At 29.8% G+C, this 14,351-nt stretch overlaps 1 protein-coding gene across 1 annotated transcript; it reads right to left on the bottom strand.

The window, feature by feature from the left end:
- Window positions 1–254: 254 nt before the first annotated feature.
- LOC107764579 (transcriptional regulator STERILE APETALA-like) lies at window positions 255–9,742 on the bottom strand. Its single transcript, XM_075229588.1, has 3 exons — window positions 9,208–9,742; window positions 1,745–2,294; window positions 255–914 (listed from the first exon to the last, which is right to left on the bottom strand). Exons 1-3 carry the CDS (start codon window positions 9,430–9,432, stop codon window positions 331–333), a joined length of 1,359 nt encoding a protein of 452 aa, XP_075085689.1. The 5' UTR covers window positions 9,433–9,742; the 3' UTR covers window positions 255–330.
- Window positions 9,743–14,351: the final 4,609 nt, after the last annotated feature.

The raw sequence follows: 14,351 nt of genomic DNA, 5'->3' as shown, positions 1-14,351 counted from the left end.
TTGAACTCAAAGTATAATGAAGAGTATATTTAAACCTTTTATGACAGCACATGAGTATATTTTCTGTTTCTGTAATAACATAAGTTGCCAACCAAATAGAAGAATCACATTTGAGCTTCAAATTGTTTCACTTCTACATAAAAAGAGAAGTCCTCATAACCCTAAATGTTTAAAACCTTTCCCTCCCTCTAAACACCCCCCCCCCCCCCCAAAGACGTCGTTACGCTCCTCATAAAAAATGTATAACAAAAACAATTAATCATGTCCAGTTTAATTGTTTTCTACTATACCAATTAGGAAAATGCAAAATGCTAATAACCCCCTCAACTGCTATTGAGCCCCAAAGTCCCACAAATGAATAGTACCATCACTAGAACAAGCTACTATATGCCTTTCATTTGCAAGTATAGCATTTACTTCCCCTATTCTCTCCCTTAAACTATAAAGATACGCCCCATTTTGTACCGCCCAAACCCTAATAACTCCTCCCACATACATTACTGCGTACCCACTACTATTCATGCATCCAACAACTCCACGTTGAGACGCTCCCCTCACGTTAAACCTGCATGCCTCCTCCAAATCCTCCACTTGGCGGACAGTGGCAACGCTCTGTCCGTCCACTGCCACGAGCAATTCGTTCGTGGCATCGAAAGATCCTACGATGAGTCCTTGTTGGAAGGATCGTTCTTGGATTATCAGGCCTTGGTTTCTTAAGTTGATTACAACAAGGCGTAGGCCAGTGCATGCCACGGCTGCGTCTTGAGTTGTGAGCCGGATACGGCTCACGAGCTCGGTTAACTCGGTGAGGAGGTGCCAACCCATTACTGCTTCTGGATCGGTTAAGTCACCGCCGACGAAGATTAGCTCCTCCGTTTCACTATTCCATATGTGAAATGCACGGCCCGGAACACCTGAAATATTATCCAAAAAAAAAGGAGACACTTTTACATATGATGAAAAGCTTGGATCACGCTACAAATAATCAAATTGAAAGTACTTATTGAGTTTAGCATTTACTGAAACGGTAGACTAATGATGAGAAATTAATAGGTGTAATTACTTAGGATAGTAATAGAGTCCAACTTTTACTTCAGGCATTGGCAAGTCGATAAAATTAAAAATTTTACTCTCATTTGCCTTGCTCCTTGCATGGAAAATGGAATAATTCTACTCTACATTTTGTCTCCTTGTCCATTTTAATTAGAACCACTACTTGGTTCAACGCGTGATAACGTAAATCAAGGCATTATTATAGTTAACCTGCTTTCATCTTTTTGTCGCTCCAACTTTAACAAATATGGTTTAATCTTTTATTTTGTTGGGACAGCAAGCTAAATAGGAAGATACTTTTTCTTTTGTTTTTTCCCTAACAGTCCCAAGGAAAAGAAAAACATTGCTCAAGGAAAAGTTAATCAAGCTTCCTTTTGAAATCTTGCATCCCGACTCTGAAAAGTAAATTGTATTCAACAGAAAAGCTTATTATAGTATAAATTTTAACACTATAATATCCTATATTCTCCATCACATTGCTTCATAATTAGTCATGATATTGTACAATTTAGTTGGACAGGAATTTTAATCTGTTTTTCTCTCTGTTTTAAATTTTTTGGATAAATTAATCCTAATACCCACAAAAATCAACTTTTAGCAGTACACTACGTACGGTAAAAAGAAAGCACATACAAACACAAATTAATTACGTGACCTAAAAAGAGAACAATAGACAAAGTTATGAATTCACCTGCATAGAGGCCAACCCACCACTGATCACAGCCGGCGAAGTCCACTAAAGCGCCGTCATTCACCACGTCTCCTAAGTGTGCACGGCGGGGCGGGGCGGCTCCGCCGATGACTGCCACATGTATATCACCATCTAGAGAAGCAAAAACAAGCTGGTTCTCATCCGACAAAATGATCCCGGAAACAGCTCTAGAGTACCGGCCAAGCCGGTCACGGAGTTGGGGATGAAACGTCGATAAATGAACCCTAGTAGGTAGATGAAACAACTGAACCGAACCGTCGGAGAACCCGACGGCTAAATGACGATCGGACAATGCGAGACGACGACAAGAAAGGCCGTCGTTGTTGTTGTCGTCGTTGTTGTTTGCAGGTACAAAATGGAGAGTGTGGTAAATGTACGTACGTTGGCGGAAATTGTTGGAAGTTTGGTGCCAGTATATGTATTCGTTGTGCCATGTTTGGCGGAGAAGATGGCGGCGGTTCCATATTTTGAGGGTTAAATTTTGCCAGAGAAGATCGGAACGTGACACTGCTCTCCATGTTGAACACACCTGAAAATATTATTAAGAAAATACAAAGTTCAGCAACTTCACTACAACTTATAAAAATTATGCACATGTTGCTTTTGATATCATATTCTTTTGCCAAGCTAATCTTTCATTTATTGTCTCAGTATTGTTTGCATCACTAACACAATATGTAAAAGTAAAATAAGTATTCTAAGTTTTGATAAATAAAGTTACTCGATTTTTTTGTGGATGAAAAATAACAAATGATGAAACAACGAATACACCACAATAATTACAATAACAATAAATTCAGGAGGGCACACTTTATTTCTACAAGATTGGAAAATTATTTCCTATAGAATATAGGTAAGCCAACAATGAAAGCACAAGCACCAACACACTGAGAACTGTAATGAGTGAAGCTAATGCATAGTCCATCTCAAATTATTAAATAGTTTGACCAAAATGTTTGTTTGGTTTCCAAAGAGTTCTCAAGTCGAGGCTTGCAGAAGCAGAGAGACAGTTGGAAAAGGCATCCAAAATCACAATCTGGAGAAATAAAAAAACAAAAAAAGGAGAATAATGGCACGCGCGTTTTGGGTACTTTTAACTAGAGGGTCGTTTGGCAAGATGTATAAGAATAATATTAAATATAATATATTAATAATATTAGAATTAATAAAAATAATTTTTTTTATGTTGAAATTAGTTATGTTGAGATTGTTTCTTATCAATTGTTTGGTTCAGTATATTAAAGGTCTTGAAAGGGTAATTCTGTCTTTATATATGCTTATCGATGTATAAAAAATTATGAATGGGTGAAACACTTGATTTGCTATATATATATATATATATATATATATATATATATATATATATATATATATATATATAAATAGTATTGAATACGGTATATAACTAATACAAGTTATAGCAAAATTACCAAACAAGGGATTAATAACACAAAAGCTAATACATATGTAATATTTTTCCTAATACATCCTACAAAAAAATCCCATATTTCTTAGTTTTAATTTATACAAATTTATTATTTTAATCGGTCTTAAAAAGAAATAAATTTAAAAATAATTTAACCTAAATTTATTAATTTTATTCTTAATGGTAAACTTCTATAATATTACTATAATATATGTAAAATCATCAATTTCATAACTATATAAATGTATGACAACTTACAAACTCAATTAATATATTCACATAAGTTGAAGGGGAATCTAAACTCGCACTCGTTTATTATCCTTCAGTATAAATTTACTTATTATATTTTTATTTTAACACCTTAACTCAATCGTTTGTACATTAATAAATGCACAAATAAGTGCAAGTTTAGGTTTCCCTAACATATCCAAAACGATGGCTTCACGTGATGGCCATTTGGAGAGACATGGAAAAAAGCCTTTTTGCATGTTAATAGCCATGTGTGTGGCCGCAACTCCTACATATACTGATATACATTAGTATAATATAATATACTTCTCACGTTTTAATTTATGTAAACTTATTTTCTTTTTATTTTGTACTAAAAAAATGATCATTTTCCTTATTTGAAAATAATTTACATGCAATAATTTATACCCACATAAAATATATTTACCTTATTTTACACAATAAATTTAAATTTTTTTTCTCTTTTATTAAATTTCGTGTCAGTTAAGTGAGTTAACCTAAATTGAAACAATGAGTAAAAATTTTCATACTATCTAATCATTCCTGGGATATATACAAGTCGTTTCTCGATCCACCACAGGTTGGATTAAGAGCCGTGTGATGACTATCTAACACGGTTCGAAAGTACTTTTAATCTTCATAATTATTTTTTTTTGAAAATAAAAGCAGGCTACTTTCTATAATAATTAAAACTATTTAATAATATAATTGTTTTATACTAACAATATATATAAATTAAACGTTAAGGAAAAAGAAAGAAGAGAAAATCCACGTACATAGTGTAAACAAAAGCAGCACATCAACAATTTTGTTTTATTCTCGTTTTCTTTTATATTAACTAAATAGAAAAACAAAATAAACAAAAACTAAGTTAGTCAGATTTTAGAAGGAAAAAAAAAGAAAAAAAAAGATATATGTGCAGAAAATGGAAGATGCTTAAGTTATATTTTAATAACAAAATAATACTAGGTATAAAGGATTGATCGTTTGGCACAATAGTGAGATAAACCAGGATTCACCTTCTATATGTGATAGTTAATTCTATTATTTTAGTGTAAACATTATTTCGAGCGTTGGAACAATGGTAAAGTTGTCTTCGTGAGACATATAGGTCACGAGTTCGAGCCATAGAAATAAGTGTTTGCATTAGGGTAGACTATCTATATCACACCCTTATGGATGCGTCCCTTCTCCGAACACAGCGTGGACGCAAGATACCTTGTGTAACAGGCTGTCCTTTATTTTAAAAGTAGCTATCTATAATCAAACTTAGGATAAATACATTTCAAAATTTATCACAGGATTACTATCTTTATCCCAAACGATCCCTAATAGGAGAAGGGCATATTTTAAGGAGAAAATAACTCGTTATGTTTTTAACCTATACTATATTACATGAAATGAGAGGAAGTAGAGGACGGTATGCAGGTAGTAGTCAGAAAAATAGTGTAAGTAGGGGTCTAAACATAGAGTATATATAGTAGTACTGTATTTGGTACATAATAATCCTACTATCAGGGGAGGGGAACAAGAAACACTGTCATTTCCCTTCTTTTTCTGTCACAAATCTGGCTAACAGCAAAACGGTCAGACATAAATATCTATCTGCCAATTAAACAATTTCTTTTAAGAAAATTAATGTTAGTACCAAGCACGATGCACGGATAATTTAACAGAATATTAATCTTATAAAGTTGTGATCTAATATATTATATTATTTTAATAAATATTAGTTATATTTTATTATTTAATATAGTATGCAGAAATATAACAAAATTTATACAAACTCAAAGAATACATATCATATAGTAATAAATAGATTATTTGTTCCTTATTTATTCTTATTGTCAAATTAGCAAATAGTTAATATTATACATTTACTAAAGTGACTTTTATTAACTTGTCAATTGGCTTAATATTTTGATACTACTTCTCTTTTAATATAACATAGATATATATTTTTTTTGAGTGTTATTTATTTATCTTTTAATTTTAGTTAGTTCAAAATATAAATATCATAAACTTATCTTTATCTCCCTCTTTTCATACATTCTTTTGTTAGAAAGCTACTTTATTTTATCTTTAATAATGTCACTTGGCTTTTTGTAGTTATGCCACTTGGTTTAATAAGATTATTTTTTCTTCTACTTTTAATTATAGATAGATATTAGGAAGAATACTATCCATTCAATTTGAATTTTTTTTTTTATATTTTAATTTTTTTTTAAATTTCAACTTGAATGTACTCCATAATTTGAACGCGTAATTTTTTTATATATATATACTTTCGTTTTTTATTATAAATAATTATAAAATATTTATATTTATTAATTCAAATAAATAATCAATTAATTCAAAATTTAAAATTCAAAATATTTTTTAGTTAAAAAGATAGTTTATTTTATTTTAACAATGACACTTGATTCAATGAGATTGCTTTTTCTTCTACTTTTAATTATAGATAGATAAGATGTACCTTGTTAAAGAAAGAAGATGACAGGAATTAAATATTAAAAGGATAATATAAGATATAATTATTTGTTTGTATGGATAAGGTTGGAGAAAGAGGGGAATATTGGGTTCATGAACTAGTGTAATAAAGGGGGAATGGGCAATCTTACTTCTTAGACATGCTTGGTTTTGGCCAAACTTTCAGTAGACATCTTCACAGGTATTATATAGTTCGTCCGTTTAAATTTAGATGATTTAGCTTGACTTGATTTAGCTAACCTCCTCCCCCGAATAACAATTAGCTATATGCACTCTCTTTTTTTTGGTCTTATCCGGCGTTCGATACTCGTATTGAAGTGTAATTATATCCGGATTCGTGTTACGTAGAGCACCATTCGGGAGAAGCGCTCTTTATTAAAAAAAAATTCATATTCAAAGCTCGAACCCGAGAAATTTGACTAAGGGAAGAACAGTATCTGCACTGTCTCCTTTGGTGGTAGATATGCACTCTTTAAGAAAGGAGCTAGCTATATATGCAGTTTAGTTGTACGTACAATACAAATAAAGAATCTGCAACAGGGTCTTTATTTTAAAATCATACTTCACCTTACTAGATTTGCAAAATAGTTCTGATTTAACAGTTTTCCTGGAAACCAACAAAGGCGTAATGATTAAGAAAAACAAAATACTCCCATTAGTACAAAAAGAATCGGGAGCATATAATGCTTACATTTTTAGACTGCTACATTCAGAAAAAGTGAGCTTTATTTACTGTTATTTCTTAATTATCGTAAATCCCCCCACCTACCAAAGAGAGAGTAATGCCCAGAAAACATACTATGATTACCCAAAGGATAAATAAGGAAACGCGATCATTATTGTTCTTGTTAAATGCAAACTAGCTAGTAGTAAAAAAGAAAGTTCCTTTGGATATTTCTTTGTTCCTGTCTCCATATATTGGTTAGTGGAATCATATTAACTAAGCATCTTGGAAAATTAAAAGGAATTCTTTTTAATCATTTTGAGAATACGGGGTGGTTCATGCATTGAACAACCTTTTTTATTAAAAATGGGAATCGGTTGCCCCAATTATTTTCTTAAATACATTCTAAACAATGACAAAATACTTCTATTTTTAGAAAAAAATAACTTTAAACTTCTCATTTATCTTTATGAAAAACTTTATAACTATACAAGTAGCATGATATTGTCCATAAATTTCAAAAGAAAAATACTCTTAAATTTCAAGATGAGTCAAACTTAGTAGGCGTTTGGACATAAGAAATGTAAAATTCTCGAAAAAATGGTAAAAAAAATTTTCAAGTAAAAATGGTATTTAAAATTTAGAGTTGCGTTTGGATATAAATTTCAGTTTGGGTTGTTTTTGAAATTTTGTGAGTGATTTGCGTGAAAGTTTTAAAAAATAGATTTTTGTTGTTTTTTAAATTTTCGAAAGTTTCCAAAATGTATTTTCAAGTAAAAATTAAAAATTTTATGAACAAACGTTAATTTAGAAAAAAAGTGAATTTTTTTTTAAAAATCTTCCATCAAATTTTATGTCCAAAACGGGCCCTTAATTTTGAATATATAGGAGGGAGTACTTGTCAGTAGTTACGAGCTAGTATTACATTACAGGTGCAAAAAGAAGAAATAGGGGCGGAGCTAGAGTGTAGGGAGTTGGTTCGGCCGAACTCAATAATTTTGGTTCGAACCTTGTATTTGTCTTAAAAAATTTATCGACTATATATAAATTTTTAATTTAGAATCAGTAACTTAAAACGATTAGAATCACGAACTCATAAGCTTAAAATCCTGGATCGAGACTCAAGGAGAAAAATCACACTTAATGAAGTGAGAGAATTATAGATATCTAAGAAAGGTGAGTCCACAAGCTAGGGAAATTCTAAAGCTTAAAATGGATGATGCAAAGAAAAGGAAAGGTTTTCAACAAACCAAAAGTACTATTTTTGATTCAATCGCAACAATATGTGCTAGAAAAGGACTGCCCAAGAGTGGAAAATAGAAAATAAAATCACTTTTATTTGTTGGCCTAATACTAGTCTGATATACAAGTACAACCTTCCTCTAAAGACTCTTTTTTCTGCCCAAATTTCGTCTTCTTAATGGCAGTAACCAGTTACTAGTACTTCCAACATTTTTTCTACGTTTTCAGAAAAAATTTCAATGCAAAATCTGCATTTTGTCACTATATTTCTAGTTACTAATTACAACTTCATGGGTTTGATTTGACCAAACTATCCTTACAACCTCTTAGCATAATGATTATCTCTAATATTTTCTGTTTATGGAAAGATGATTACGCCTGACTAATTACCATATTTATGTAGGTTCATTCACAATCCCAAACCAAAAAAAAAAAGATAAAGAGAATTTTACATTATTAGGTATAAATTGTTGGCAAGACTATCCTTGTGAGTTAGTCAAGCAACTTCCTTTGTAGGAGAACTTTTGTTCCTATAATTTAATTTACTAGTATAATTAATCTACGATTTCAGGTACTATACGTTCTTATGACTCTTATGAGTTACTATATTTTTTTTAATATACATAAGATCGAGTTGTTATAACAAACTAACAACGTCAGAGGGCAGATTGAGGATTTTTAGTCCACGAGTGCACTATTAAAATAAAGGGAAAAAAAGATACTAAGTAGGAATTGATCCCTTTCCTTATTAGTAAATAACTCAACGTTCAACAAAGTGCACCATTCACAGGCCTGCCATTAGAAGAAACCAAAGGCAATTAGTTCATCTTTGAATAGGTAGCCCGGTTAACCAGACAAACCTTGAAGCTAAACTAATTTTAGAAAATATATACATAAAATATCTAATTATTTTGCGGAGAGACTATGAGTTCACGTGCCCCATAATTTCTCCTATAAATTCGCCCCTGAATAACATATCCAATATGATCCCACAAATGAGATTTAGGGAGGGTGAGGTATATGTAAATCTTACTCCCACCGTGTATGAGATAAAAAAATTATTTCCGATATACCATCAGCTCAAGAATATCATGTTATAACTAAAATGATAACATATCATAATATTTCTGTGATACCTTAGGAAAACGAAGAGGGTCAAGGCGTATGTAGCATATACATGATGGGGTTCAATTGAATTCATAATTTTTGATGCGGGGTATAAATTTATGTGTAAATCTACTAAAATTATAACAAATAGTAGATTTGAACCCATAACTTTTAAAAATATAATGAGTTTAATATTAAAAATCTTAACGGGTTAATACATAAAGTTTAAATCCTGAATCCGCATACGAATAAGTGGTTGCATACCTGAAAAAGACTGGAGAGTGCTTGGGCAGCAGCAAGGCGACCAATGGAACGAGAAGCATCAATGGCTATTTGTAAAGCCAAAGCCTCCAAAAATGGCTCCGGCCAAACACCATTTCCCCCACCTCTACGCCTCCGCGGTGAAGACGGTCTACCACCAGTTCCTCGTCCACCGTCTCCGCCTCCATTACCGCCATCTCCTCCTCCTACTTCTTCTGAAGACGACATATATATGAGCTAGTATAATAACAATAATAACTATGCCTCAGTTACAAACAAGTTAAATTCTGTTCGGAAGTTGGATATAAGCCAAAAAGGAAAGTGACTGTTGGGAAAGATCCTGCTACTGATGATTATATGTAGTAAGAAGTGATCAGAATATATAGAGAGAGAAAGTGGGATAATAGATAGAGGTGTTAGTCCTGCAATTTAAATATCACAAACTGCGTAAAATAAATGAAAATTGGGAGGTTTCTATTCGCTGGTAAAGGCGGCGGAGGAGAACATGGTTCGGACCACAGCAGAGGTTTCAAAAATGGAACAACAACATGAGAAGAGACTGCTGGTCTGTTCCATTCTCCATAATCCTTTTCAGGTGTTCTTGACACGTCGATCTTGGCAGCGTGGTGCACGAAGTATCGCGTATTCACCCAAATTTCAGGAAAAGACAGTAACCTAATGGGTACGATGTAAATAATTTATCCTAATACAAACACAGTGACACAGCCCCTTATGCCAAGGGTGATCAAGCGCATACACTTCGCCGAAAATTTATAATACGTGTATAAGTTAAATAATATTTTATATAGTTATATATTATATTTTGACCACCCGTAATACAGTTGAGTACGACATTCTAGTGGTTCAGGGTGTTTAAAGTGATGTGTTGTTCACGTTTTCAAGTTTTGCCCATTTTGTTTGCCAAAATTAAAAAGAGACCATTATATGTGATCTATTTATTTCTTTTTCAATCTAAATAAATTCCTAATAAAATAACTTTTAAAGGTTAAAATTTATGTAGAAATAACCAACTAATCTTAAAAGTAATTTTTTTAACTAAAAGTTATTTCTTAAATAAATTTTATAATTTAAAAGTCAATCTCTACAAAAATTTCTTCAACAAAAGCTCTCTACAAACTACAAATACTCTCCACTCTCTCTTTCCGTTGGTTTTATATTACTTTTATTAGTAAAATTTCTAACGTTGTCTTTTTATTATTTTAATTTTGATTTATAAAATTATAGTTCTATTAATTTTTTCTTTAATATTTTAGCTAAATATTGCGTAGTTTGATTTAAAAAAATTTAGTACACAATTCATTGACAAATAGGTATAGTGGTTGCTTTCACGGTGCGAACCCTGATCGTATAGGTATAGCTTTGTTGTTGCTCTATGGTTCCCCTACATACTTTTTATTTTTCTATTGTTTTTCTTTTCCCCTCAAGAAATAGAACTCCTTTATTTTGCTTTAACTCAATTTTCTACGAGATTGAATCGTCAAAATGAAAGAAATTTATGAAAAAGTGTTCTTATAGGCGGATCTAGGATTTTAGTTCTATAGGTTCAGCATTTAAAGTTATAAATTCATATCTATTATTTATTGTAATTTTATAATTTTTTACACATAAATTTATATTCCGTGTCAAAAATACTGGGTTCAGTTGAACCCCGATAATTCTATAAGCCCCTGCTTATGGACCTTACCAATGGGAATATGAAATACTAAAAGGAAAGATTTTGTACTTTCTTTTATTGCTCTTTTGAGTATTGTACTTTGACATGTTTGAAATTGGAAATAGGACAATTCTTTTTTTACAACTACTATATGTCCTTGTGTACTAATGGAAAAAATCCATTTTCTTTTTCCTTTCAGTCTCTTTTTCCTGGATTTTATTGCTTTACTAACGGTGTACACGTAAAAGGAGCCCCCTTACACTTCCAATTAAACAAATGATTAATGTGAAGCATGCTCCCTTTCTACTTCAATAAGTATGTAAGTAACTTTTTCTATTAATAGAAAGATGGTAGTTTATATATAGATAAAAGTTGACACATAAAAGAAATAAGTATGATTTTGTGCTTGCATGGTCCGTGGGAACCAGATTTTTCATTAAGCATTTTCAAAATATAATAAAATAATCACACAAAAAAGTCAAAAACTAAAATTCAATATATATATATATATATATAACCTATTTACACAATGTAATTTTTAAAATTGACACCCCCATAAAAGTAGCTCAGCGACCGCTCGTATATTTTTGGAAAATGTGCCTGCAGTGCAATTTGAGAAAATTGTTGGGGGTGAAATCCCAATTTACCGGAAAAGTATAATATACGCCCAAGTTAATGAAGTTGCCGAATTGAAGAAGTCTATCTTTATCACCAATAATAATAATTATAATTAAGTATAATAGCCCGTTTGGATTGATTTATTTTTAGTGCTTTTAAACCAAAATCTCTTTTAAGCCATTTTGTAGTGTTTGGATAAAGTAAAAATTACTTTTAAATATTTATTTTTAAGCTAAAGTTAGTATTAGTACCCGCGTGATACGCGAACACAAATCATGTCAATTTGGTTCAAATAATCTTAAAATATAAATCTCTCGGATAAAAATTATATAAATATTAGATATTAATTAAAAAGTAGGATATGAATTTATTGTTCAAATTTCGTAGTGGACAACCTATTTTTTTCTATATCTGTAGCAACCTAACCCCTTGATTTTAGTACTTGTATTTTGTTTCGGTATCAATATTAAAGAATACTATCTTGTTTGAGCACATTAGATCATATTATTTTAACAAAATTTTTACTATCACTTTATTTTTATCTGAAAGTCAAATATGTCTTATTCAACACATCATTTTTATGCAAATTCTTTTTTCTTTTTGTTCTTTACTTATAATCATTGTATTATTTAATATTATTATACTATTATATAATCTTTTATTAGCTTAACAATTAACTTAATGTCATGCTTATTATTCTATTATGTTTGTATCCTCTTATTCAGATTTTTAATCATTTAAATCTATCAGTAATATTTTTAAATATAATTTAATTATTTAATTTATTTATTTTTAAATTAATTTAAACTATAAGTACCCTCACACTACCTCTATTTTTCTTATACATTCTCTTACCTACTATAAATTTTCATTAGTTTTTATATAAATTCTAATATATAGTCTTATTACGTTTTATGTGGCTTTTAATCAACTTGTAACTTTATTTAATATTATTATCAACTACTATGGTTTAATATAATATAGATAAATATATAATTTCTTTAATCATAAAATAAATATTTATTTTGTTTTAAAATATTGCTCGAAAGTTTTAAATTATTTAAATTTGTTAATAATATTTTTACGTATATTATATTTAATTTATTTTATTTTCTAAACTTATGATTTATATATCCTCACATTATCTCTAATTTATTTTTATTATTCAATATTTCTAGTTTTTATTTTATCTATTAGGCTTGAGTTATGTGGAGTTACCCATATTATGACCTTTCTTATCATAATATAAAAATAATTCTCATCTCAAATTTAAATAAGTTTTACTCCATTTTTTTTATGATAAAAAAATTGAATAGTTATTTTTCTCTATTTATTCTTTTTTTTTTGCTATTATATTATTCAATACCTAATATTATTACATTATCATGTGACTTTTTATTAGCTTGTTTAAATTTAATAGTTATTTCTACCATACTCATTCTAATATAATATAGATAAAAATTAAAAATTATTTTAATAGTAACTTTGACTTTATTGCTTATATTCCAAAATATGATTTTTCTTATTATATTTCAAAAAATAAATCTCATCTCAAATTAAGATAATTCTTATCATTTTATTTTCTAAATTGGACTGCATTTTCACAAAATTATGTTATGCTTTCAAACTTAAACTAACAGCACTCAATTCAGATATAAATCATACAAAAATATTTTCTTAATTATTTGATCACATTATATCTAAATGTTGTTGTAATATTTACATATAAAATATTCGTTTGACCGATTTATTAATATTAATATGACTTTATTATTTTTGTTATTAAATATTTTTTTCTGATTATTTAATTTTTTTCTTACCTTATAAATAATTTATATATTTTATGTAAAATCTTATTTTGCTGCTTGAATTTTTTTATTTCCTAAAGTCAATAAATCTTTAATATATTAAGTAAATTTTAGCTTTATTTTATATTTTAACTTACTCTAAAGTATAAATTGTCATAGATTATCTCAATTTACGTCTTTCTTTATTTTTTATCTTTATCTATTATAGTTTTTTAATTTATTTTGTACCTCCATATTTCTAGCTAATATAGAAAAAAATCTATGAGTGGATTTAGATTTGTCTAAGATCTATTTAGATTATGTATAGTATTCATTCAACTATTTTCATTAATTATGTTTCTATTTATAATTTTTAATTATTAATGTTGTCCTAAAATTGCCAAGTGGCTTCATTTTTGCTTGCCACTTGGTTTAACCACAATCAGTGGCGGACGCACGTGGTGGCAAGCGGGTTCAACTGAATCCGCTTCACAAAAAATAATATTATGTATATGTATAAATTAGGATTAAAGCTACGTAAATTTTGTATAAATATTTTATTTGAACCCACTTGACAACTACTATTTTACGACTAAAGTTATGTACTTCTAAGATTGAACCCTCTTGCACAAAATCCTGGGTCCACCACTGACCACAATGCATACCACCCTCCTTTTAATATAATATAGCTGACAAAAACAAGCCAAAAGCTAAAACTAAAATTCATAACTTATGACTTATGCTTAAAAATCACTTAAAATAAGCTCATCCAAATGGACTCTAAATCTCAAATAAATTGGGATCGAGTATATAAATTTTCACTTTTTTCTTTCAGCTCAATTTATATTATTATCATACAAAATAAAATAGAAGTGCATCCATCGTCGGATTATTCTGCTATTGACAAGATATTAACGAGGAAAAGACGAAAATCGATCCTTTCCCAACTCTGATCCTTGTTTAAAGCAATAATAAGCATCTCTTCAATGGGCAAAGTCCAATGTCATTTGTCTGTTAGTAGTTTTATTTTGACATGCAGACCAAATTACCATGTTTGTGTAAACAGT

Source organism: Nicotiana tabacum, chromosome 2, assembly GCF_000715075.1.
Source record: "Nicotiana tabacum cultivar K326 chromosome 2, ASM71507v2, whole genome shotgun sequence".
In the NCBI taxonomy this organism is placed as follows: domain Eukaryota; kingdom Viridiplantae; phylum Streptophyta; class Magnoliopsida; order Solanales; family Solanaceae; genus Nicotiana; species Nicotiana tabacum.
The sequence above is the reverse complement of the archived record's forward strand: the minus strand, read 5'-3'. Positions and strand labels throughout refer to the sequence as shown.